A 27,775-nucleotide genomic window follows, 5' to 3' on the forward strand; every position below is an offset into this window, starting at 1 on the left:
AAAGTTCAGACAGCAATCTGTCTGGCTGCCAAAAGATCTTTTACCTAAATTGGGTCACTAAATAGCACTGAATCATTATGCACATTAGTTCATATGATCATCATTTTGTGCCGATACCCTTCAAATAACGAGAAACCCAGTGAAACAATCACTTTAGGTATTGAGAATTCGGGGCAGCTCCTCCTGTAACACATTGCCAAAGGGGCACTATACAAAGGGGCACGTAACAGGCCCCTCCAAGCAGGTGATATAAGGGAGAATTATTTATAAGCGATATATACCGGAAACATTTTGATTTCATTTTGGCTATCGATGCAAGAACCGCAACGTCCTGCCATCAGCCATTTATGAAGCCAAGACGTGATTTCCTTCAGTAATTAGCCCCAGGATGCAAGATGTCCTCCATCTCCATGTTCCTCATGTGGACTTGACTCAGATGGAAAGCTAGTGTGGCATAGTGGTTAGAATGTTGTACCGGGAATCGGGAGATTTGGATTCTAGTCCCTGCCTGGCCATGATGCTCACTGGGTGACTTTGGGCCAGTGACTTGACTCTCAGCCTAAGCTACCTCACAGGGTTGTTGTTAAGGATACCATGGGGAGGAGGAGGGTCATGAAAGCTGCCTTGGGTTCCTTGCAAGCGGAAAAAAGGCAGGATATAAATGTAATCATTATCATTATCCCAAACAACTGAGAATGGGGATGTGGGGGGAGACACGTCCTTCCCACCCTCTTGCTTGTGCCCAAGGAAAGGAAAAGCAATTCCATTAAGCTTGTATCAAGAACAGGAAGGTTTTAAATGACAAATCACAGGGGTGACTTTTTCTCCTGGACTTCCACAGAACTGCTTAGCCATGCTACAACTGGGTCAGAGACTTTTGTCCCCCGTGGAAGATCAGGTATTGAGGAACCTGCCCCTCTGGACACAATGATGCCTCATGCCTGCACTGGCCCCTGGCAAATAAAGCATGTGGGTCTGTGCTACCAGGCTCCCAGAGGAAGCCCATGTTCCACAGTGCTGGACTGGGGAGACCACACAACCATGGAACTCACTGGGTAACTTTGGGCCAAAGACTATCAGAATAACCTACTTCACAGGGTTGTTGTGAGGATAACATGGAGAGGAGAAGGACCATGTGAGCTTCCCTTGGGTTCCCTTGAAGTGGAAAAAGGTGGGATATACATGTAATCATCACCATCATCCTAAACAACAAAATGAATGTGGATCCAGGAAGGAGGGAAGGCGACAACAACACATCCTTCCCACCCTCTTGCTTGTGCCTGAGTAAAGGAAAAGCAATTCCACAAAGGTCCGCATAGTTAAAGCAATGGTATTCCCCGTAGTAACCTATGGCTGCGAGAGCTGGACCATAAGGAAGGCTGAGCGAAGGAAGAGATGCTTTTGAACTGTGGTGCTGGAGGAAAATTCTGAGAGCGCCTTGGACTGCAAGAAGACCAAACCAGTCCATACTCCAGGAAGTAAAGCCAGACTGCTCACTTGAGGGAAGGATGTGAAAGGCAAAACTGAAGTACTCTGGCCACATCATGAGAAGACAGGATACCCTGGAGAAGATGCTGATACTAGGGAAAGTGGAAGGCAAAAGGAAGAGGGGCCGACCAAGGGTAAGATGGATGGATGATATTCTGGAGGTGATGGACTCGACCTTGGGGGAGCTGGGGGTGGCGACGGCTGACAGGAAGCTCTGGCGTGGGCTGGTCCATGAAGTCACGAAGAGTCGGAAGCGACTGAGTGAATAAACAACAAAGTATCAAGAAGAAGGCTTTAAATGACACATCACAGGGGTGCCTATTTCCAGGGAGTTTAGAAAGGTAGAATTCCGTCCAAGGAGATCCAGCAGGGAGCCCGCAGAGCTGCGCCAGGCTCTATTTGCGTCGCATCTGCCAGCCAGAGAGTGGGACGGCTCCCGACAGCTTCAGGCGCAAGCTCACAAATTGGGGAGTTTCCACCAGACCCTGGGGCTGACCCACATCTCTCCTCCAGCTGCCGCCGCACATCCAATTAAAGTCGGCCGCGTTCAGACCGCCACCGGAGAAATCCAGTTTGCTCTTAAAAGCCTGCAATGGGGGTGGTTAGCAAATGATAAGAATAGAGCAAAGATGGGAGGCCAGGAGTCACTCTCAATCAGCCTCTATTTAAAAGTTTGTGCAAAAATGCCAGAGCTCACAATTGGCACCCACAAGCAGCACACACACACATCCTCTTGGCAGCAAAGCCACTCTGTGGCTCACACAAGATTGTGGGAGGGGGTCTTCAAGACAGAAGTGCCAAATCTGGAACCAGAACAGATGTAACAGGAAGTGCCCAATCAGCATCTGACTCAGACTCCAATTCATGCAAGAAACACTGCAAAAGCTAAGCTGGGGAGGTGCTGAGCACCCGGCAGCTCTCTGCTGGTTTTGGTAGGAGACTAGACATTTGGGGAGAACCCAACCACCGTCAAAAGTGTATGGCTGAAGCAAAGGATGGCCAGAGTCATCTCATTTCACTCTAAGCAAGATCAATTGATGGTTCCTGGCACCCATCTTATACAGAATTCAAGGGTAAAGTAGGAGTTATGGGTAAGGCTGTGTATTTTAAACATATGAATCAGAATAATTCAAGAGTCAGTCATAGATATGTGGGTGGGGGTGGGGAGGGATTTTAATAGGTATATGTCTTAGTATTCATATAAGCTCTGGGCTGCCTTTCAGTATAAAACTCCCAGGGGAGCATACTTGATAATACAATTACAGCAAAAACAAAAATAAAAGCATAGAAAGAGCAGCATATATCAGAATTAAATTCAGAACGAAAATCAGTTTGAAAACATGCTGAAATGCATGGGCAAATTAAAAAAAAAAGTCTTCATTTGGCAACAAGAGACAGTGCAGGGTAGTGTAGTGGCTAGAGTGTTGGTCTGGGGAGATTGAGATTCAAAAACCCACATAACAATGAAGCTGACTGGGTGACCTCAGCCCAGTCACTGCCTCCCAGCCTAGCCCACCTGAGGAGGTAGTTGCGAGGATAAAATTGGGGAGGGGAGGGAGAAACAGATACCGCCTTGAACTCCTTGTGGGGAAAGCAGGCTGCAGATGTTAACAGAAGCAGCCGCCACTGCCAGATGAGCTCCCCCAGAGTGGGCATGCCACAGATTCAAAATGGCGCCCTCTCTCTGGTCACCATCCACTCACTTTGGATTGCAGGGATACCTAAAGAAAGACTCCAGATGAAGGACGGGGAGTTCCAGTGGAAGCAAGCACAGCTGAATTCACACAAATGCTTTGAAAGTACGCAAGGGATACCAGAAGGCAGCCTCGCGGGGAGATGGCATTTGTGAAAGCGAGCCACAACCACCGTTGTGGGGCAGCAGCGGAGGCCCCAACAGCAGTGGTCACACGCACAGCCCTCACAGGGAGGAGTTGGTTTTCACCAACACGAATCTGGTAGCTGCTCCCACTCACTCTCAAGCCACTTGATGGGGGCTGCCTGGAGCATGAACCAGCCCCAAGAAGGATCAGCAAGTCAGGACTCATGAAGAAGACTCCTCCCACATAGACTTCATGGCACGCTCCTCCCTTGTGCCATATTTGATCAATACAAACTATGAAAGACAGCTTCTCCTACCTGCTTATATCCAAACTGAACACACCATTTAATTTTCAGGATGACACTCTCTTTGGCCCCAGGCCTGTAACCAAGTCACCTGTAGTTTTAGAGGGGCCTAGAGATAATGCTTGGCTTAGGTTCATTATAAGTGCAATTTCCTTGCTAGTGGGCTTCCGAGCATGTGAGATTAGTCAAAGGTCAATAGCGCGGCCTCAGCACGTTCCATGCTAATGAAGGCTAGTCTCTTATCAGGGCCTAGGCTCTATTTATGCCAAGCTACACATGTCTGTGCTGGGAAAGTTCTGGTTGTTTTCCTTTTGAACAAGCACAGTTAGTCTATGCTGGGAAAGTTGCAAATGAAAGCTAATTAACACTTGCTGCTGTCGTGCTGCCTCACTGCTGACATGTATGGTATAAAACCCATTTTACCCCACGGCTTTGGGTTCAGAGAAGCTGTCTGACCCCACCACTGGGTACGCCTGTGTGCTGCAAGTACTCAATAAAGTCTCCTTGCAAGCAAACCTGGGTCTGGCTTATCATTATCTCAGCACTTCCAAATTTTAGCAGCCCACGGCCGGGGCAACACACACTCCTATGGCTTTTCTTCTAAAGATTAAAGCCACAGGCAACTGCAGCTGACAGTACTCAGCCAACACAGGCTAGTGTAGCTTTCAAGCTAGATTTTCCACAGCTCTAGAAGGCCTTGTTTTCGTTGAGGCCATTTTTGTCTTTGGTATGTTAGTGCAATGGGGAATATTCTGTGCTTTTATGTTCCTAGATTCAACAAAAAGGGACGTTTCTAAGAGGGGACCTTTCCATCTTACAATGAGTGGTAACTTCGTTTAGTTATCACATACTTAAAGACAAATGATGACTTTCCTTCAGGAATCACAAAAAGGCACCTTCACTGAGCTTTTGCAATAATTCAAGCTTGACTGACTGAAACAGAGAGGAAACCATTTTTTAAAAAATAATCCTTAAATCAACTGACAGCCTTACTTTTGAGTTCAGAGTATACTTAACAAATATCACAGAAGTGATGTACCAAGAACATGGCTGGATGAGGAACTGGGTTCCAAATTTGGGGGAGCAAATATTTATATATTTGGGGGAGCAAATATAGCATAAATATTTCAAGAAATGTTGGTTTGAGTAATATAGCAAACTCTTAGGACAAAAACACACACAAAGCTTTTCAATTAAATTACATCTTTAAAAGTGTCAGGAAAACGGTTCTTCTTGAACGAACACTGATTCATGTTTATGTTTATACTTGTAGATTGTCTTTCGATCACTCAGACATCTGGTTTTCCTTGTACCAAATAAATTTGTTCACATTTATATTCAAGATACCAAAGCTTTATTAGTTTTAGAAATAACAAATGGATGGAGGAGAGAAAAACACTGGCGGGAGCAAGGATACCACAGAATCCAAGGGGCCATAAGAGGCAGAGGCACTTACAATGATGACTCACACATTTAAAGGAACAAAATTGTGTGCTTATTGCTTTGAGAAAGGGCACTTATTATTTTTAATATCTGCTGCACTTTTTAACACATATCCAATGCTGGGAAAAAGTCAAGGTAGCATGAATGCAATGCAGGAAGGTTAAATAATAATCTGCAGAACAGGTAGTACTGTCTATAACAGCCGAAGGGCTATCTTTCTGGGGAAGTCTTTGTCTTAAGAACATCAGAAGAGCCCTGCTCGATCAGACCAAGGGTCCATCTAGTCCAGCGTTCTGTTCACACAGTGGCCAACCAGCTGTCAACCAGGAAACCACAAGCAGGACACAAGTGCAACAGTCTTAACCCTTTAGTGTGAATCCACTACTGTATCAAAATCTAAGTACACCAAACAACATTTGATTGCCTTTACCTTTGTTACTCTTGCTTCTCCCTCCCTCTGTTTTCTCCCTCTCCTCTCTCTACATTTAGGTTTTAAGTTCCTCGGGGCAGGGAACTGTCTTTTGCTTATGTTACTCTGTGCCATGTACTCTGATGATACTATATTTATTATTCTTATTGCTAACAAAGATATATATTTTACTCTCATGATAGCTGGATGAGCTGCAGGCTCCAGATCACAATTCTAAGCACTGAAACAAGTTAATCCATTCCTAGGGTGGCTTGCCAGTATCCAAGCCCCTTAATCCCAGATATGGTGTAGTGGTTAGAGTACTAGACTGGGACTCGGGAGACCTGGGTTCAAATCCGCACCCAGGCATGACGCTCACTGGGTCACTTTGGGGCAGTCACTAATTCTCAGCCTAAACTACCTCAGAGAGTTGTTGTAAGGATGAGATAGAGAGGAAGAGGAGGATCATGTACGGCTCCCTGGAGGAAAGGCAGCATATGGATGTAACAAATAAATACATATGTGGAGAAATAAATCTGCCCTTGTGCGCATTCAGAGGCATTTGGTTACCACCTCTTGTTCCATGGCTGAGCCCTGGCATTTGCGACAGCCTCAGAGTAAGCACTGTCATGACTAGCACAACAGGAGTGCATGGATTCTGCAGTTTTAAGGGGATGATGGGATAACAGCTTTGCTATTACGCAGACAGCTCCTCCACAGACAGTCTGGTATATGGGATGCTGCTCACAGATCTTCTGCGGTTCCCAGAGATGACTACTTCCCACGCTCAGAACTGTACTGAGGAAGCATGAACACTCCTGAGTGAGACCAGGTAGCCATATTTCCTCCTCGGACCAATCTCCAAAAGCTGCCCCCATCCTGCCCATTCCTTTATACAAAGGTAGGGGTTCTTCACTACATGGGAGCTACATTTTCATGAACTGCTCATATCTGTGGCTGCGGTAACATTTAAGTGACTCAGCGTCATGGGCAGAGGCCAATCCCAGGTCCCAACCATCCATTTTCCACCCTGGCAGGTTCGGCACATGATCAGCTCCTCCCCACATGGCTGGATCTTGTAAGAGATGCCCAGCCGAGTGAGCCACACACAGGAAAGTGGCTCCCTCATGGCTACGCCACCTCTTTCCAGATGTGGAAAAAAAGAGGTCAGCCGAGTAATTCTCAGCCAGTCAGGGGCTGATGACACTCTTCCAACTCAGGTCTGCCTCCATCTCAAACCTGGGATGTATAAACATGTCAGAGTCGAAGTGGGTTCAGGGGCTGTGTGAACCAGCCTTCACAAGCAGGACTGTGGCCCTTAAGCAGAAGATGGAGGGCATCCAAGGGAAGAACACATCCGACAGTCAAGGTAAGGTCTCCAGCTGCAGCACCTCCAAGCCACAATTCACACAGGAAACTCTGCTCAACACCCAGTTTCTGAGCTCAACTGATAGGAGCGGGCAAATTTTGCTCTGGAAAAGCTACCTTTTGGCAATTAAAGTCAACGTGACTTTAATTTGGGTTTGGCTTAAACTAGCCAACTATTATTTGTAGTCGCCGCTGATGTCTCACCTCAAGGGAGGTTCTCCCTTTTGTGCTAGGCTTTTGCAAGAGGCACAAGCAAAGGGATGCTTTGCGCTGGGCACGTGAAGCACGGGTGTTTGCCAGAGAAAGGAGGCATAGTCACTCTTGGAGAGCAGATTTATAAAACAACCCTGCCTACAATTTCTCAAGGATGTGTGTGACAAGATTATATTGCCAACCATATGGCCAGTAGATGAAATGAACAAGCAAGAGCTCCCTTGCAAGAAAAAAAAAAACTTATCTAATCGTATGCTGCTGTGCACACAGAAATAATGGTTTCTGAGCTCAACAGGTAGGCGCAGGTGACGTCTGCTCTGCAAAGTGACTTTTTGCCAATTAAAGTCGTTCTACACATCTCCTGCTTGAGAACATAATGCTCAGGCTGCAAAAGCACAAGATGAATGCTCTCACCCATGCAGTCTAATAGCAGGACAGCACATGGTGGCTCAATACAATACACTCCCTTTGTAAACACTCGCTAAGAGAGTCAGCTAGTCAGTTCATTATACGGAATGCCGTAATTTTAAGGTAAAGATAAAATGCATTAGTCACCGCTCACAAGAAACAGAACAAATACAGCTCATTAAAAATAATCATTTATCAATATTTATGTCCCAAGAACCATCTTTCCATGTAACTCAACCACCACAAGTGGTGTTTTGTTTGTTTGTTTGAACAAAGATGAGATGACGCAGAAGGTAAGGGAAGCAACAAATTCAGTGAACAAAGAAGCTGTGAACATTTGCTAGAGCGAGGCAATGAACAAATTCACCACCACTCTCCCTTAGGGATGCTGGATAAATTCGAGACGGACTAAAATGAGCTTGGATTTCTAAGGATCTGACCTGTGGAATCCGCTGCAGAGCACCCCCTCCAGCTGCGTGGAGTCCGCAGACTTCCAGATTTTTTTTTTTACTTTCCCAAAATGTACACCTATTTATTCATAGGAAAATATGCAAGTTTCTGCTGAGGAAAAGTTGAATGGAATGGGAGACAATACACTAAAGGTTACACACTAAAGCAAACTATGTAAATTATTACTTAACTTCTTACGTAATTATTTGCGTATCAATCCGCATGATGAAAAAAATTAGCATCCATCTGTGAGCGGACGACAGAACAAAAGGCACCTGACGATCCACGAAACACAGAGTGGATTTTACACAGTCTGTACATCCCTACTCCCCCTACAACTGCAACTGAAGAAAAGCAGGTCATCGAAGGAGACTAGAGTGAAAACACAGGGTCCCATGCACGTCTTCTATGACAAAGCTTTATCACAAGATGGTGTGAGAAGCAGGACTGTCATGTACGCTATAGGTGAGCCACCTGCTGTTCCATCAGGAGTGTCACTGGAAATATATTTTGAGAGGCAGAGAATTAACCTAAAACAGCTTGCAAGGCATATGCTGAATGACAATCTAAGGGCCCACCACGCTGCTTCCACTGTGGTCTTATTCGGAAATTGTTAGAAGTTCATATTAGAAACCTTATCCTTGAAAAATCTTAATGCATACAACTTGCGTGTCACACAAGCCATACATAACTTGACATTCAACACATTCTGGGGGAAGGGAACCATGTATTACTTCATCTGAAGCTCAAAAGAAAAAGAATATGGGGATATCCAAACTGATGGAAAGTGGCAATGTCATACTGCTGCTTCCTATACCATTTGGGGTACTGTTGGAGGATGGTTTATCTGTCCAGACAAGTGATGCTTCTCCTGTTCTGGATAGGGTAGCGCTCCCCTTAATGGATTAGGTTTGCAGTTTGAGGGGTGCTCTTGGACCCATTATTGTCACAAGAAGCACAGGTGGTCTCTGTAGCACAGAGTGCCTTTCACCAATTTTGGCTGGTAGGCCACCTGGGCAGAGATAGTCCAGTTATGCATGCTTACTTATCTGTGCTCTGATAATCTCCAGGCTGGACTATGTATTGTTTCAGGCTGTGGCTCCTGTTGATGTTCTGTTCTTCTTCTGCCATGGGAAGGGCTCAGCATTGTGGTGCTGGTGAGGTCTGGGTTACAGGATTCCACTATGGGTCAGGTCTTTACCAGAGTTTGGGGCAAGTCAGGTTTCCCAGGGAGGGAGGTACAGGATAAGGACAGGACCAGGGAGAGCTCCAAGCTGTGCTGGGTCTGGAAGCCAGACAAGCTCGTCTGTACGCTGCTCCAACAGGCAGACTCAGACTGAGCCTTAGAAAGACTTGGGCTTCCTAGAAGCTGCAAGACCAGCCTTCCCCAGCCTGACGCCTTCCAGATGTATTGGGACCGTAATTCCCATAATTATGGGAATTATGGGAGCTGCAGTCCTATAATTATAGCTCCAGTCCTATAACTGCAAATACCAGTTGCAGTCCCAGGATGCTGTTGCGCTCATGCCCTGCTTGTGGGTTCCTGGCCAACAGCTGAATGGCCACTGTGTGAACAGAATGCTGGACTAGATGGACCAGATCCAGCATGGCTCTTCTTACGTTCTAACACATCTTGAGGGCACGAAGTTGGGGAAGGCTGTGTTAGATCTTCCCATAGACTCCCTAAAGCCTTCTCCTTTAAAGGGGCCTTGCTTGCTTTTGAAGCCTTTGGCTGTGACAGCATGGAGGCAACTGCGGCATGGTGGTAGCTCCAGATGGAGTCCTCAGAATCTGAGGATGTCAGTGCAACCTTCTACAGACTTGGGGGGGGGGGGAGGTTCCCCTGGGGTTCTGCTGGGTTTGAGGCCCTTGAGGTGAGAGAGGTATCAACGGGTGCCTCCACAGCCACATCCTCTTTTGGTTCTGAGAGCTGTATATCAGAGGAGCTGCCAGTGAAAACGGTGTGGAAACATCTCTTACTTCGGAATACAGCTGCAGGACTGCTAACTGGGACTGGGTGCATCATTTGTTTTGTGCACTGGCTCCCCGTCTGTTTCTGGGCTGAATTCAAAGTGTTAGTTTTCACTTTTAAAGTCCTTGATACTTGTGATCTGGTTCCCTTAAGGGTTGTGCATCTCCATATGTACTTATCCAGACTCTAGAAATCATATTGAAGTCCCTTCTCTGCATGCCCACCAAATACATTGTGGCGAGTGGCTGTAGGAGACAGAGCCATTTCAGTGCTGGCACCCTAGCTTTGGAATACCCTCCCCAAACAAGCTCAGCCTGATGCCTACTTCGTGGTCTTACCTGTACCATGAGACCTGAGGCTGCTATCATCATTTTATGGATTTGTATTTTAGATGTTCTGGACTTTCTGTTTTTCACTTTTGCATTTAATTGTTAGCTGCCTTAAGAACTTCAAGGGTGAGATATAAATATCTTTAAATAAATAAGTGATATTTTCTGTGGGGACAAAATCTGCATACAGCAGTTAATACATTTTAGGAGCTTTATAAATGATTAATAAGAATAAACGAATAAGAATAAGAGGAAGAGGAAGAAATAATTGCACCAGGTACAGCACTTGAAAGTTAAAAGAAACAAAGCCAGGCTAACATCCAACATAGACCAGGAGGGAGAGAAACCCAGTTCTGTACTTGACCTTACCTTGGCTTGGACTGCATAAGAGGCAAGGAGAACAGATGCCTCAGGGGGACAGTAGATCTTCTCATCCAAGATCTGCTTCTTTACCTGAACAAAACAACAAGGAAGAAACAACACTGCTAAGAATGGCAACTCCAGCAGATGGCCGCGGTTTGCGCCAACTGCAACCGTGGCTGCCTACCAGCCTGCTAATTTTCAATTACAATTCTTGGGCTACAATCCTAAAACACCTGCTAGGAAGTAACTGTGGACACCGTGAAGACTGTGGGAGTAACCTTGGAGTAAAAATGCATAGTACTGCACTGTTATACATACAGGCTCCCAGCAGCACCCATAAAAGTAAATTACAAAGAGGACTTGATTGCTATATGAAAACCAAGTAAAACATAAGCAAACGCTACAGGCAAAGTCAAATCCAAAAATCCTACCCGAGAAGCACAAAAACAGCATTTTAAGGGGTGCTGGGACAACCAATTTGTCTTTACGCGTGCGTGCGTGTGTGTGTGTGTTTTAAGGCAATCTGTAACTGACACTTTATGCTGAATTTCCCAAGTTTTACTTTTTCTTTAACAATTTGAGCTGGTTGTACTCAGCCACATGTAGCCATGAATGTGCACTTAGATCTCATTTTAGGCAATCTCATAACTACCTCTGTTCCTGCAACTCAAACAGCTTGAAGGGTGATCTACTCCCTTCTGTAATGAGTCTGCAATCCAAAGACTCAGGATAGTCGTAAAGTCCTTTTGAAGTGCGTAGGGATTCTCTAGAGCTGTGATCGTCAGTATTTAGTTTTCAAGCAGGAGCCACTTTGGCTCCAGGCACCATCACCAAGGCCACTTGGGGGCCTTTCCCAGGTTTGGGGGGCCTCTCCTCTCCACACACCCCAGTCAAACACTGAAGCTGTGCACCAGACTTCTTTGGAGGCCGTTTCGGGCCTCTCCTCCCCAACCCCTCCACCTCATCCAAGCAAGGCCTCAGTCAGTCACCAGGCAGGCAAATTCCAGGAAGGTTCACCTAGAGATGTGTGAGAAGTTCATTTCAGTTCGCAATTCACTTGAAAATGCTCTGTTCACAACCCTGAACATGAAGGCAAACAGGAACACAGATTCTCTGAAAACGTTTGCATTCCTGAAGTTGCCTTCGCATTCACAAAATGCACAACATTTGAAAAATGCACTTTTCCTGTTCGAAGAAACCAAAGAACAGGTCGCAAACGAGAACAGACGCGAGCCAAGCCGAGCTTTGAAGTAAAGTTTGGAGAATTTCAGCGAGCTCGCACATCCCTGATTCTTCCATCCGTAGGCTTGCTTGGTCCTTGGATTGGAACGGATCTTTTCTCGTCACTGTGAGAGTGCTCTGCTCGGTGTTCCAATCACAGCAGCTAAACAGCTAGGCAAAGCTAGAGAGCCCCTGAAAAGAGGGAGAAGCTACTCCAAAATGAGAGACTGGCAGAGAGCTGCACTTGAGGTAAGTGGGAGCCACCAGAGGCCCTCAGGCCTTGCAGCAAAGAATGCTGCTCTAGAGTTCTGAATTACAGAAACAAATCTTACTGATACAATACCTCCCAGATAGCATTTTTCTTGCCTAACAATGAGGCGTGAGTTCTAGAAAACAGATTTTTGTTCCTGGCTGCCCCTGGAAGCCTCATCTTCTGCCTCTCAAATCCAAGGCTGAAGAGGCAATGAAACTCCCACAACACTGAGCCCCACATGCATTAGCTTGGCTTGCACTGGACTAGATGGATGGCCTCCCGTTGTGAGTTTGCTTGTTTTACTCTTCTGTGCAAGCGTGTCTCATTCCAACACTTCTGTAGTCATGAGCATGTCTTGGGTTGTTATGCAAGGCAAATGTGAGTGCTCTCAGTGGCTTGAAAGTAGTTTAACTGTCTGGGAAAAGCCCTGTGAGCCCTGTTTTGAGGGAGAGATGTACAAATGGCTCGTTTCTGGGTCTTTATCTATCTACAACATTTGTATATCACTCCACATCTAAAACAGATTCCAGAGCAGTGAACATAAACAGTAGAATAATAAAAAGATAAGAAGAATTAAACCACCATATTAAAATTGTTCTTTTAACAACAAAATACCAATAAAAACCACGGCTGGTCAGTTAAGGAATGCTTCTTGGAAAAGAGCTTCCTGGAAAAGAGCTGTTTTCAGGAGGCGCCGGAAGCAGCGCAGTGTTGGTGCCTGACTGACCTCCAGGGGCAGGGAGTTCCAAAGAAAGGGGGCCACCACACTTTTTTCTAGTAAACAGGTGCCTCGGACTACATTATGTACTCAAGCTGAAGTACTCTAATAATGTTGATACCCGTTAGCAAGTCAGTTAGTCAGGGCCACGCATCTTACATAAGTACAACACAGTGATATCTACACAAAGTCTTTTGCTTCTTTTCACAAATACATAATGAGGTAGATCACCATTTATGTATTTATTCAAAGCATTTTTATCCCACCCTTCAGTCAAAAGGCTCCCGGAGCAGCTTACAAGAAGCAGTGGGCAGTCCCTGCTCTCAGACTTATAATCTAAAAAGACATGGGACACAAGGAAAAAGGACTGGAAGAGAGGAGGGAAAAGGCACAAGGGTGACACTTGTGCCCAGATGGATGGGAATATGCCTACTCAGGATCCAATCGTACTCAGGTTTGCGCTGCATCTACAAGGCTGGCCTGTTATTTGTTGGCCTGTTCCTCTTTTATTTCTTCTCTCCTGCAGTTTCTCTTCTTTTGAGTTCAAGCTTAATCTGTTTCTTCTCCCATCCCCTCAGGGCAAGACATATCCTCAAATGCTCACCACGTTTTGTCACTAACTCCTATTTTACTGGTAGAGAAACTGTGGCTGAGAGACAGCAGCTTCCCCAACATCACACAGTAATTTCTGACTGAAACAGAAATAGACCAGTCCTACCTCCCTGGTCCGAGTCCAGTAATCTAAGAACTGGTTTCACACAGGCTCTGTGGGGATTTGCATGCTCATGTGTGCATGCCATGAATGCTTCAGGAGATAGTTTTGATAAAAGCTTGAGGCATCTGAATTCAACACTTAACTGCCTCTTTTCGCATACCGAGTTTTCAAAGTCACTTGACACATTCAGATACAACAGAAAGCTCCTCGATACTAAAAAGAAAATGCAAAACTTCAATTCCAGCCTGAAAATACTTCTCCTCTGGGCTGAACAAGCATCAGGCTCCCCCATAAAATGCATACCTGAAGAAAGAATAAGCGCTGAGTTGTTTCCTGAACAAGTTCCTCTTCAGCATTTTCTGGGTAAAATTTGGCCAGGAAATGAAAAGTGACTGGCTCTTCCTTTGGGACATCATGGTCTAGGACCTGCAGAAGTAGATCCCCAATTAATCTCTCCAAACTCCATAGGTTCAGTCTCTTTATAGCTTACATGTTTCTCATCTCTCTGACTTGGCCTGGAGAAAACTGCAGTACAAATTAGGAAGGTGATTGGAAGGTGAGGAGGTGCTATACCCATTCCTTCACCTGCCACTTTTGTCCCACAAACCAGATTGTTTCCCCTAAGTTGCATTTCTCCCAGCTGGACTTAGTTTCAAACTCGGATCCCAGCCAAAAAAAGTATGTAGCGGGGGGAGGATTCAACACCCCTTTCCCAGCCACCACTCTGCCATTTTAAATTGCCCTTCCAACTTACCTTAGCTTTACAGCTGTGCAGCAGACCCCACAGATCTGCCACCATGATGTCTAGTCCCATATGCAGCACAGAAGATCTAACCCTTATCTAGCAACTGTCCAGAAGTACAGATCACTGAACTGAAGCCAAGATTTGGAAGTCAAGTTTTACTTCACTCTATGATTTAACCCACTTCAAGAGATATTTAATAAAATCTCAGCAACAGATGCTAGGTTCCCTTCACTCCTGTGGTGCAAGCATAACCTTACTCTCCATTATATGTGCTCTAGTACTTTCTAAATGTTTAATAAGTATGCCCTTTTGTGATGTTTCAGGGGTTTTTTAATAACTAGGATAAGGAGGTGCAGATAGCAATCACTGCAGAGGCAAACAAATCAATATTTAACAATATTTACTTAAGAAAGTAAACTTCACTCTCCTTCTGCTGCTTCTTCCTCCTGGCCACCAACTGCCTTCTTCCAGCCAACCTCTCCCCTCTCTCCATTCCATGCCCCTCCCACTTTATTCAGCTCACATTCCAAGGCCCTTAAGAGAAAGGCATTATACTTTTAATATTTCTCTAGAGAAACGGCTGAACAGCCTGGAAATCCACAGCATGATGAACTGTTCCCGACAATCACTATAAAATTCTCCTTACTCTTATGTCAATGTAGTCTTGCTCTTTATTCCCTGATGCTTCAAATACATGAAGTCTGCCTCGTTAGGAAATTGCAGGGTGGACTAGAGCCCTGGGTCACCAGTAAAACAGATGCATTGACTTGGCACTGCTCTGCTGTCTTCAATGGATTTTGTTAACAGGCATTGGAGAGTCTCATCAGTCAATGCAAACACATCAGGCCAGAGGGAACTGCACACTGAGTGAATACTCTAATATATGATCTGTCTGGAACCTAAATGTCATTGAATTTCAGCTGCCTGAAACCCGATTAAGAGCAGGAAACCTGTCTCAGAGTAAGCTTGTCACTGTGAGAATTAGCCAGTGGTACATGCAACTCAGATAAGCTAAAGTTGACTACTTGATACTGCAGACTTACTTTGCAAAAGTTACACTTGAGCTACAAGAGTAAGAGGCAGGGATCCTAAGCAAGTCCCCTTTGAATACAGCAGGACTTGCTCTTGAGTCAACCCACTCAGGATCAGGCTGAGCAACAATTAGACAATGAAGAAACATTTCCCATTGAAAGGAATTGAAAGTATGCCATTCTGTGGGAACTCGTTATAATAAAAGTATAATAAAACATTCTAGTATAAATCTTTAAAAGGACCTCATATTCTAATAACCATCTAACATCAGTGCGGTATTCTTCTTGTAACTCAAGTATATACATTTTGAAACTGGAAGTGTTACAGATAAGGTTACACAAGTTTAAACATCTGAAATATGAAGTGAGAGTCCTGCTCTCTTACATGTATTCATAAAGCATTCCCCAACCTGGTGGCCTCCAAAAGTGCTGGACTACAACTCCCATCATCCCTGACCATGTGCCATGCTGGCAAGAGATTTGGACATTGTGGTCCAACACATCCAGAGGCACCAGATTAGAGAAAGCTGTTTATGAGTATTTTTCTTGTTCTATCAAACAAGTTCAATGACTACCATTTATTCAAAAGCTACCACAAACATGCGTTGTTGGGGGAGGTGAAGAAACATGGTCATTCATGTTATATTCTTTTAGGAGTGGATTATTCAAGAGGGCTTCATTTCCCATCAACTGATTAGATTTATTTGAGCATTGTTGCCCAAAAAGCTGTGCAGTTTTGTCTCACACTGAGAAGTAAAAATAAACAACTGTTTAAGATGTTGAGTTCATGTACACAGTTACACAGAATAACACAAATAAATACATTAGCTTTGGTTCGGGCAGTTTGAACTCCAAGGCCAATGTTTGTGTCTGATAAAAGCATGATTAATATGAGCAGAATATTAATTAACCTACAATTTGCTATGCATAAATGGGATTGAGCAAGTGACTGCCTCCCTCATGCTCCTCACTTCTGCTTTTATTTGACAACCTACCATCAACCAGGTCGCAGGTTGCGAATGTGACATGCGAATGTGGAACACTGGGTTATTTAGGGGCTAAACAACACAGCTCGCTCACTCCCCTCATGCATGGCAAACTGTGGGTTAATTAACCCAAGATTTGCCATTACATGGGAACTGGGTCAATGAGAGGTACACAAATTAAAACCCCTATTAATATAGATGAGGGCACAAAGTGAAAGATGGAGTATCGAAACCAGGGAAACATGGGAAGGGTGCACTCATGTTCCTATATAGGAACACACACGGTGGGGGTCCTAGTGATGCAGTATTATTTATTACACTAAAGCTGGAACAGCATTGCCTCCGCAGTGCAGAAAAGGTCTTACACAATTAGTTTGAGGTTCTGGAACCAAAGAAGAATAAGCCATACATGACATACATGCCATGTTGCTGATGTCAGTGAAAGGAGGTCTCCAGAGTAATCTACCTCCAAAAAAATGCTGGCTCAGCTTTATGATGATCAATTTTTAAATTCAGCTCTTCAGTGGAAACACTCAGCACAGCTTAGGAGGAGCTCCTAGCCAGGAACTGATCAGGTCCACACCCACTGAGTCCGCACCCACCAACAATCATCAGATGCTCTGAAACCATCCACTGGATCAATTGAGTCCTTGCATTTTCCTTCCATGTGTTCACATTTCCTCAAAGGAAAGACATTCTTACCTTCTTGTCCATTTTGAGCCAGGCTATAGTGTCCTTGATCATGTACTGCAGTCCAAAGAACCACGTCTCACGGAGTCCCACCGTTCTACATACCAGGTCAAACAGGTCCTTCCCCTTCCACTTTACCTGCAACAGGGGGAGAGAAGTTAGGAACTCCTGTTCTCATATCCAATGCACTTCAGTTTGCATGTGGCCTTGCTTATCACCACTATTAGGATGGAACAAGCAGAAATAACATGCCTATGGTGGAAGCAGAGCAACACATGGCTTGCTTACAGTATAAGGCAGGGATACAGAATTGCTTTTCAGCGTGGGGAAGTGAGAATTGTCCCCCAGTGGTCCCTCCGCAGGCTGTATGACACCAGTGGACATGGCCATGCCCACTGATGGCACACTCCCCCACACACATTTATCTGTGTTGGGAGTGGCACAGACTGCACTGTCCCCACAGGGGTGTCTTGCTTTGCACAAAGCCACTCAACTAGCACTGGGAAGAGTGGCCGCTCCTCCCAGCACGACCAAGTACATGGCTTCAAGCGGCACGCAGAGTCCCGTCACCCACATCCCCGCTGTTATCTCCCAACTCAGATCAGAGATAACACCATGGATTCCACCAGGAGATGGAACCCCCTTAAAGACCCCAAGGGATGGACTAGGCTTGCAGACCAGAGGTTCCACATCTCTGCTATAAAGTTTAGAGACTGTCATTTCAGGATTCCTGTCCTGGGGTAATTGCTCCCACCTACAAAGAATTCCAGGATGTTTCAGCCAACAATCTTTTGGGTTACACTCACACCACTATGCTTCAAAAGACAGCTGGAATGAGAGCCTGAAGAACTATGCAATCCATTAACAAAGTAATCCCTTTTAAGTAGAAAATATTCATCAGAATATCCCATTCCAAAAACTGCCTCCCATTCTGTTTTGGAGAAATTAGTTAGCATTCATGCTTTCAGTACTAGAAAGTTTAGATAAAATCAATCTCATGTTTGACCACTTCCCTAGTCACCACTGGCAACCAGAAATTCCATACAGGTGAGTGCATAGGCTGGTGAAGAAGAGACAGAGTGCACTCTCCCTTCTCCACCAGCCCACTTGGCTTCTATGCTAGCCACAGAGTCAGTGAAGTCCCTTCCTCTGCGGCCAGCATGAAAATGCCAACTTGCAAAGGAGGGACAGAGTGCTCTGCTTCACCATCACCAACTCGCTGCACTTCTAGCCTGCAAAATATTTTACTAGTCTGCTTTCAGAGGGACTCTCATGAACAAAAAGCAGGCAAGTAAAAAAAAAAAAAAAGCAGCGGGAGAGACTAAGTAACAAGGCTGGATTAAATACTGTAGTTTTGTGTACCCAGGTATAATGATCTACTCTTTGAATTCTTGTTTACTTTCCACCAGGTAAACTTGGCTCATCTTCCACTGTATGGAAGCATCATACCACTTGTGTTTGGGAAGATATTCCAAGCATAAGGGGCAGCAAGACAGATGGGGAGGAGTAACTGAAGGGGAACGGAGCTCATGGAAATATGAAGAAGACCAGGGCAGCATGACCAGGGGGTTACATGGGGGATTAGGTTTTCATTAAAAAATTAACACTGCATTTACAGGATAACCATTTACAAAACTGAAGTACTTTGCCTTGAATTACTGATCATTTAAACAAGGTCCAAGATTTAATATACTTTGCAATATGTTGAAATGCCACCCAAACAACCCTAACTCTCCCCAGTTTATCCTATTCCCCATTAAAACCGCTTCCACTAGCCGAAAGGGAAACAAGCTAAAATTCTGCCCCAAATTCTCATGGACCCCTTAACACAGTTTCCAACAACTTGAAAGGGATGATACTGGTCTTATTTGAAACGTATTAAGTCTTCACAAATCTGGGTGGGATCACATCCACCTTCCCAGAGCCATGCTACCTTTACAGCAGGGGTGGGCAACTTTTTTGGCCTTGAGGGCCACATGTAGCACTGGGTGGTGGTCTGGGGATCACATACACAGATTTGTGCAGATATGCACAGACATACATATGCATGCCCACATATCTATATTCACCTACAACAATCCTAATCCAGTTTGCCGTTTCCACATTGTTAATAGCAGTCAGGAAACAGGTATCTCTGCATCAAGACCGCTGGGAGAAGAACAAAGGTAAAGCCTCTCCCCAACACAGACAACAATCATTATCAAGATTGTCCCCCCACCCCAGTCTTCCCAGCCCAAAAAAGATCTTTGCATCAAGATCACCAGGAAGGGGATGAGGTTAAAGCCACTCCCACACAGACAAACACAAGACCATGATCCCGATTGATGTTTCATCACTGTTAAAAGCATCAGGAAAGCAACAGCTAATGGCTGAGCAGCAGGAGAAAGTGGTTATGGCATTCCAGGGCTCCGCAGGCTGTACAGAGGCTACATGTGGGCCAGGGATTGTCCATATGGGCTTTACAGGGTGACAGTCAAGTTGTTTCAAGAAAGATACCATTCATTTGCAACGCTCATTACACAAAGTCCACAATGCGGACTCTCAAGCAACCCAGCTGTGGAGTTAACAAGGGGCGTTATTGCAAAAAGTAAAACCACACAAGGATTTGGCATGACTACTGAGCAGAGAAACTAATCTGGAGCTTGGGAAATTGGTGCAGTCCAAAAAGATGTGACCATCTAAATGGCTGCATATCACCACCAACATTATTCAAATAAATGTTTGGTTTAAAAATTAGGTAATTCAGGGGGAAGGAGGCAAATGCAAGAGACAAGCCTGTTTAAAGCAAGGGATTTTCTAGTGTTCTTCTACCTTCATGAATCAACAAAAAAGCAAGTGGAGACATACGGTCACTCATCTAAAGCCTTAAGGTAGAAGGGCCGCCTCCCATCCTGTCAGTATCGCTCAGTCTTAGGATCACCTGCACAGCATCAATATTAGTCTTCACACATGGCATGGGCCTGCTCTGCTTCAACCGCACTATCCTCCAGCTGTTATCGTATATTGCCCCCTTGTGGCCACTACTACCTGCATCACGAAGAACAGATTTCAGCTCCCACCGCTCTTTTCAGCAGTCTCTTATTTGAGCAGTATTATGAAAAAGTGACTACTGCAGTTCCAGCAGTCACTTGAGGAGAGGGAGAAGCAGCAGCAAATGCTTTTATGACATGAAAGATGTGCTGGTCCCCATTCCACAGTGCTTCATAGAGCAATATGGTCCCTGTCCCAAAAAGCTTCCAAACCCATTTTAGGGAGCAAAGACAACAGACAGTAGGGACGCTATGGCAGTATCACATTCCACCACTACCAAAAATTTAAAAAGTATTGCAGTTACTTGGACTTTTAAGTTCAGGGATTCAAAAAATCCCCCTCTACCCAAGGCAAGCCAAAGACATTTTGGTGCCTGAGGCAGAATATCCAACTGGCATCCCCGACACAGATTTTGGAGCATAAATTACTGAGAAATTATCCTGTGCAAGCAAATAAGACAAATAAGAGAGGTATGCAAGAGTCAGCAACGTGGGGCTGAACATTTTCCAAAACAGAGCATTTTCCAGTGTATTTATTTTTCTGCAGAACATTTTCCATTTCATAAAATTGTTAGTAACAATTAATGGATGCCAATTGCAAATACAATATTAGGCAAGGTTGGCAGTTTTAAAAGTGTAGGTGAGTGGTTGTCAGTGTATCATGCTCAGTTCTTTGGGTTGTACAAATGTATTAGTGTCAATAGTTTTGGTACCTGGGGGGGGGGGGGTTCTTAAATTTAAATAATGTAAGGGAAGTACAAGCTATTGTCTTTAAATTTTTACAAGCATTCCAATAAAAAATTCTTCATCATGTACCATTTAAATCACGTTAAGGGATTAACGTGATTAATTTTTTCCCTCAAATATTTCAGGTCAAATGCTTGTGGTGTATTGGGACAAAAGAAGATAACATGGTTTTAAAAAAAACTTTAGTTGTTTACTTAATAGAAATAGTAAAATAAAAATGCTAAACTGGACCACTCTCTAGGACATCAGAAAACTTTCCAATGCAAATTACCCTAATTCCAATTCAAAATTTTCTGGAAAACCCTCATTACCAGTAGGTGTACTGCTGTGCTCATTTCACTTGGGCTTGCGCACGAAAACTTCCCAGGACTCCATGAATTAGCCCTGTCTCCCGCTCTTTCACCTTGCATGGCATCCAGTATCACCCCATGAAGCAACTGCCTTGCAGCAGGGTCGCCTATGCCAGGTAGAATACAGCTCATAAATTTATTTATTTATTTATTTATTTATTGCATTTATACCCCGCCTTTCTCCCTCTCGCAAGGAACTCAAGGCGGCTTACATTATCCTAATGTATTACATTATTATAAACAGGTTGCCTTGCTGTTCTTTTGCTGGTAGGTACGCTTCTGCTCAAAAGCATGCACAAGTATGGGCAGTCAGGTATCCAAGAAACCATTTTGATGCCTCAGTCATTCAGACAGCAAATCTGGGTTAATATTTTTAGAAAGAGGCCATTTCCTATGGAGGCTAAATTGCACCACATACAGAGCATCCGCATTTTGGAAGTGGGTTCTTTTTTTCTCTCTCTCCTTTGGAAGGCCACTTTACTGCTATTGTTTCAAAGGGTTGAAGAGATTCATCCATTTACTAAAGAGGCGGTAAAGAAGGCACTTGCAAATGCAGGCCACCGCACTCTGCCAAAGAACGGCTTTCATCCACAGATGCAGATCGGTACCCTGTGGAATCAGTGTTTTCAAACTCCAGCTGCGCTTTAGACGACAAATGACACAGAGGCCCTCCCTCACTGGAGTTGAAATCCGTCCGCAGACTGCAAATGATTTTCAGTGTTATACAAAAAAGTGCAAAACCTGTGACGAAGTTCTCAAAACATTAAAAGACTGTGTTCACTCATAGGATTGGGGTGCTGAGGTTGGGAGGGGGTGTGAAGACACACACAGCCTTTTGCACCACAGGATGATTTCTAAGATCCGTTTAAAATATTGATTGTCAACGTTTTACGGAGATGCGTGTTCCCCCACAGCTGCAATTTGGTCCTATGCACATAAACTAGTGTTTCTATGACTGTTTATTTACGCTATTAAGTTTTATGCCTTGACTCACAAGTGCAATAACACCAATTTAATGGCTGCTGGGAGAGCCGCATACTCCAAGTTGGACTTGTGCATGTCAATAGGCTCAGCTACAAAAGCACATTAACTTTCTTATTCCCCCCACAATTTAACTAGCTTAATTAAGATCAAGCTTTAGTGGCATTTGTTTGTTAATTTCAGCATAATTGTTAGAATCCCATATTTTTGATACTAAGAGGAGATTCAAACAATGTCTTTTTAATATGGCAAAGTCAACCTTTTAGCACAAGATTCTCTGAACTGCTGCAATGCTCAGACCACACTTGAACGCATCCTGGAAAATTCCCAAAGCAGCCTGAACCACAACATACGTTCACACTGTGCCAAAACTGTTCACAAAATGGGTTCGGCGCATCAAAAATCAACTGGAAGAGGACATTCAAACTGACTTTATGACATTAAAAATAAATGTGGGCATGTGAAAACAAGCTTTACAACACTACTCTGAAATTCCAATGTGCCTTTCATACAAAGTAAACCTCCGAAATGTTGATGACAGAATGCTTGGCTTACAAAAACAACCCAGAGGAGTGGGGCAGGACACACACAATTAAAAAACCACTGTGTGTGGTTTTTATCTTATAAATCGCCTTTAGAGAGTTCCACTCTTAACAAAGACCTAGAAATAATTTTAAATAGAGTACAAAATCCCTTAACTGTAATCCCAAGTGTACACTGGCTGTGGTTATTCTCTGCACCTGATCAGAAGCTATTTCCTCACTAACCCATACTGCAGGAGCATAATTCCAGCTAGTGTCTCAATTAAACAACACGGGGCCTAGTGTCTAACTTTAGCTTCTGAAGCCACATCTCCATTTTATAAGTCTGGTGCGCATAATCCAACCTGTAGAACCTACACAGTGCTATACACCTAGCATGCATCAAGCAGGGTTAGCTTGGAGCCATTTCAGGAATCATACGGCAAATGATCACTGCAGAAACTGACCTGAAGGGCACCAAAATGCACAATCTAGCTGTGAAAGACATCTGGATCCACAGAGGTAGAAGATACGGTATAGGTGATCCATTCTATACATGGAAGCCTGCAACCAAAACTCTAGCTGGATAGTCTTCATCGCTGAGCAAGATACACCTTTCTTTGCCACTCCACACCCCTTACCAACAATGATCTCTCTAGACCATAACCTTTGTGTAGGGTTTGGCTCAAAGCATTCCTGGTTCCTTCCACTTCTTAAGGGGCCAGGGTGACTTCTTGCCCTCTAGTCAACATTCTTTGACGGATCCATCCAGTTCAGTAATTAGGTTGAGTCACATTCTGTGAGTCAGTTCTCACAGTTAAAAGCCTCCCCCATGCAATGCAGAAAGACGGGCCCCGAGGACCTACCTGCCTGAATACTACTAATCTGCCCTGGGCCACTTTACACATTACACTTAGGTGTACATTTCAGATGTAAAAATGGAAAGTGGAAACACAACAAACAGAGCAGAAATCAAGTCTACCGGAAAGTTTCGTGGTTAACAACCCATGGTTAAACCATAGTACAGGGTTCACACATAATTACAACTCCACAATTCAACAAAAACCCACAATTCAATGACAACCCATACTCGACCCATACTCTTGGTTGTCATTATGTCCAAACCAGGTCATTGTTTTATCTTACTGTTGTTAGCTGCCTTGAGCTTACCGAGGACAGGTGGGTACAACTGCTTTAATTAATAAAGGCTACAGCTCCCTGCCATTTGTACTCAACAGATTTGCCTGTGAGTAACGTGTGAAGCAGCCCTCTGAAAACAAGTATGGTTATCACAATTCTTCAAAAGTGGAGGGTCACAAGTAAAGCAAAGGCCCCCAAGTCGAATCAACAGCTTCCAGGAGAACAAGAACTAAAATCCACACTTCTTGCAGTGGCCCTGACAAGATTTAACACAAAAAGGCATTTGATGAAGGTCACTGCTATCTAAAAGCAAGGCTTATAATCAGAGTTCTTCCCCCACCATAATCTAGAGTTGTGGCAAGAACGATATAATAAAGCTAAATCCTCAGAATATGAACTGCATTAGAGGCACAGCCATAATTTAAAACGCAAGACTGCAACGGCTCTGCTACTGTCTGGGTGTAATGGCGCTTGGCGCACCCACACACCCTCTTCCTTTCGATGCCCTGATTGAGCCAGTGGCAGGAGAATGAATGTTCTCTCCTAGGTGGCCCTGTCATATTCCATTAGCTTTATCTTAACGTGGTTTGTTAGATATATTTGCAAGTCTTGGAGGAATACGTGGATGAACTCCCTTATAAACAGGGCTAAGTGCTGCAAGGCAGTTATTTTGCGGGGTTGGGATTTATGATCTTTACTAAGTGCGGAGCACTTGTAATTTATCAGCACAGAGGGTTTTAAGGAAATAGGAGGAAGCACTAAAAACTAAGCAGCCACCCAGCAGAATAGGGGTGCTTCCAACTCAGGTTACTGGTGCGGCCTCCTTCTCCAGCCGAGGTGTCAGGTGGGGAGAATCTATTAAGAGGGTGTACATTATTTATTAACCTGCAACAGGAGTCATCTGCAATTGGCAGGCAGCCGAAGTGTCAATCTGATAATACAATTTATGTGGGTGCAGTGTCCTCCCTGCAAGTGTCACACAACCACTTCTCAGGCAATTACAGCTATAAAGTTGTGGAGAATAGAGAAGTTGCTCACATTTGTATGGAAGTAGATGAAGGAGGGTGAACACAGAAGCTTGCTGGAAAGGGATCTGGTATTGAATCAGCCGTAAATTCTTTAGAAGAGAGCCAGTGTGGTATAGTGGTTAGAATGTTGGAATGGGGAGATCTGGGTTCTACCACTCGGCCATGAAGCACATTCTGGGCCAGTCACCAACTCTCAGCCTAACCTACCTCGCAGAGTTGTTGTGAGGATAGAATGGAGAGGAGAAAGAGCAGACTCCTGGATGCCACCTTGGGTCCATGATAAATAAACAAATCAGAAGAGCTCAGGAACGCATAACCTTTGGAACATCCTGGTGAGGTAAGAGATCGTGACTGGCCCAAAGTCAGCCAGTTTGCTTCATGGCTGAATGGGGATTCAAACTTAGGTCTCCCTTGTGCAAGTCAGATGTTCTATCCCCTACCCCAGCCACCCCCAGCCTGGTGCTGTCCAGATGTGTTAGACATCAACATAACTGGCTGGGGGATTCTGGAAGTTGTAGTCCAACACATCTGGAAGGCACCAGGTTGGGGAAGGCTGCACTACCGCATGCTACCCCCTCACGGCAGCAATTATTTTAAAGAGTTTTATTTTATTTTTAATTTATTTTTAAAGCTGCTAGACTGCTTTCCATTCTAGCAGACTCCACAGCAGTGTACAATAATAAAAGTACAATATAATAAAAAAATATGTTTTATATAACATAAAACTGAGAGGCAACAAAACAAACTGCAGACAAGGGCAAAAAAACCCTCAGTTTAAAATGCCTGGGCAAATACATAAGTCTTGCCCTGACACCAAAAAAAGATTGTAAATGTTGGTGCCTTTCAAACTTCCTTGGAGAGAATGTTCCAAGTGGGCATACTGCCACAGAAAAGGCCCTTTCTGTTGCACAGGAAGCCACCTTTCCTAGGGGAACAAATGATACAATAAAATATATAAAATAAAATATGATTAAACAACAATTCCCCACAACGGAGCACAAAGATACACAAAAATCTGCTCACACCTCAAATGCCATCTTATAGAAAAAGATTTCACTCCACGCTCCGGAAAGTAAGACAGATGAACTCAGCTGGGCCTCACCTTTGAGAACTCCAGAAAAAAGGTGCCACAAAATATAGGACTCTAGATCTCATCAATGTTAATCTGACATCCCAAAAAGATGGGACACACAAAAGACCCTCCCCTGCAGATCTCAAGAAAGATGAGAGGGGGTCATAGGGAAGCGCTCTCAGAAATGCATCATGCAATCTTTGTAAATTGGAAAACGACATAAGAAGAGCCATGCTGGATCAGACCGAAGTTCTATCTAGTCCAGCATTCTGTTCACAGAGTGGCAGACCAGATGCCCCTATGGGAAGCCCTCAAGCAGGACATGAATGCAATAGCATCCTCCTGCTTGCCTTCCTCAGGCAGGCTTCCTTCTAGACACTGCTGGGCCTTGGCCCTCAGCAACCACTTCATCTTCCACCTCAGACAGTGCTGAAGAGTTCCTGGAAATGCTCCCCCCGGGGGGGGGGGGTGAAACTAAGGAGGAGTCTGCATCAGGGCCCTAGTTCCCTACCCTGGCTAGATCCAATCTGACCATGCAGAAAAGTCCTTCTCCACTTCAAACCTGGTAACCCAGCCTTCTCCAACTTGGTGCCCTCCAGATGTTTTCAACTACAACTCCCAGAATTCCTGATCATTGGCCATGCTGGCTGGGGCTGATGGGAGTTGAAATCCAAAGCATCTGGAGGGCACCAGGTTGGGGAAGGCTGCAGTAACCAATCAGGCCTTGAGTGAGCCTCAAGGGAGCAACTATATTTATTCTTTGTTTATACGCTATACATTATTAACTGTATATCCCTCTCCTCATCCTGCACTTGGAGGTTTGCAGGTTTGGGACAAAACCCTCAATTGCGCATTTCCCCCCATAGCCATTGCTGGCATAGACGCCTTTATTGCCCAAAATCGACAATAATGTGGAGTCGCACATTTCACACACACACACACACACACACACTCTGCTGACAGAGCCGCTTCTGTTCACTATAGCGCTTTAACTCTAAAGTGAAATTGTACAAAAGCACAATTGCGCATCCCCCCCAGCCATTTTGCTTCTTCATGGAGAAGTGACCAGAGAAGAAAAAGGGGGTGGGAGCTATAACTCCCTGACAGTGTGCTGGAATGAGGCAAAATTGCACAGGTGGGGTGCCTTCATGGGGAGCCTCCAGATGCTGTAGTGGATTATTGTGGAACTGTGCTTCTTCATGGAAAAGTGAGCAGTTCTTTCCCTTTTCCCCTATTTCCCCAGTTGTGCAGTTTCAAAGCAGTGATCAGAGAAGCCTGTCATTGTGTAACTTCGCTGTAGCAGGGTAGAGCAATAGCAGAAGGTTGTCACTGTATTCAGGGACATTTTGTAAGTGAGGCACAGTATCAGGGAAGGCTGTGCTTGTTTGGTTGTGGCTGTCCTTCGGCTGCTTGACAGATCTCAGAAAAAGAGCTCTGCAGGCTGGAGCAGAGTGGCCATAATGGTTTTGACTGCTCTTGCCAGACGACTCTGTCGGCTATCAGAATAAGCCATGCTGCGCGCCAGATGACACAATAACCCACAGTGGGTTAAATAACCCTTACTGCAGGTGATCAGAGTGGCTTATTTTGGCTAAATAAGCCATCGTGAATTTAAAATTTTTCGACAGACGACACAATAACCAAATGATGGGTTAAATAAGCCATAGTGACTGATTTAATCCACTGTGGGTTATCATGTTGTCTGAACCCAGTCTAAGTGCTACATCCTACAGACTTCAACTGAACATCCTATCAAGGAAGTGTAGAGGGGACAAGGTAGGAGCAACATATAAATGAACAGAAAGGCACAGGAAAAAGTCCCTGTAAGGCCAGTCTCCTTTGCAACATGAAAGCAGGTCAAAATTTCAAAGAAATGAAACTAGTAAAATATTTGCTTTTTTTTCTTTGGTTAAAATTAATGTTTCAGTTGAACAAGGAACAGAAGGCAACTTCTGTTCTATTTTCCACTGCCTAGGAAGAT

General features: G+C 44.5%; 1 protein-coding gene across 15 annotated transcripts in view; it reads right to left on the minus strand.

The window, feature by feature from the left end:
- The window catches only part of NF2 (NF2, moesin-ezrin-radixin like (MERLIN) tumor suppressor), a 104,285-nt gene that overhangs the window by 65,244 nt on the left and 11,266 nt on the right, over positions 1-27,775 (minus strand). For 12 of the 15 annotated variants that reach the window (XM_084819366.1, XM_084819369.1, XM_084819376.1 and 9 more), the window contains 3 exons: positions 16,939-17,064; positions 13,778-13,900; positions 10,574-10,657 (listed from right to left, as the gene is read on the minus strand). In XM_084819366.1, coding sequence (XP_084675492.1) covers positions 10,574-10,657; positions 13,778-13,900; positions 16,939-17,064 — 333 coding nt within the window. Of the gene's footprint in view, positions 1-10,573; positions 10,658-13,777; positions 13,901-14,228; positions 14,523-16,938; positions 17,065-27,775 lie in introns of those variants that run through there. The other 3 variants (XM_084819380.1, XM_084819378.1, XM_084819377.1) reach the window with 2 other exon arrangements.

The sequence above is a fragment of the Heloderma suspectum genome, chromosome 13, assembly GCF_057233095.1.
Source record: "Heloderma suspectum isolate Gila_16-S chromosome 13, 16-S_ref, whole genome shotgun sequence".
Lineage (NCBI taxonomy): Eukaryota > Metazoa > Chordata > Lepidosauria > Squamata > Helodermatidae > Heloderma > Heloderma suspectum.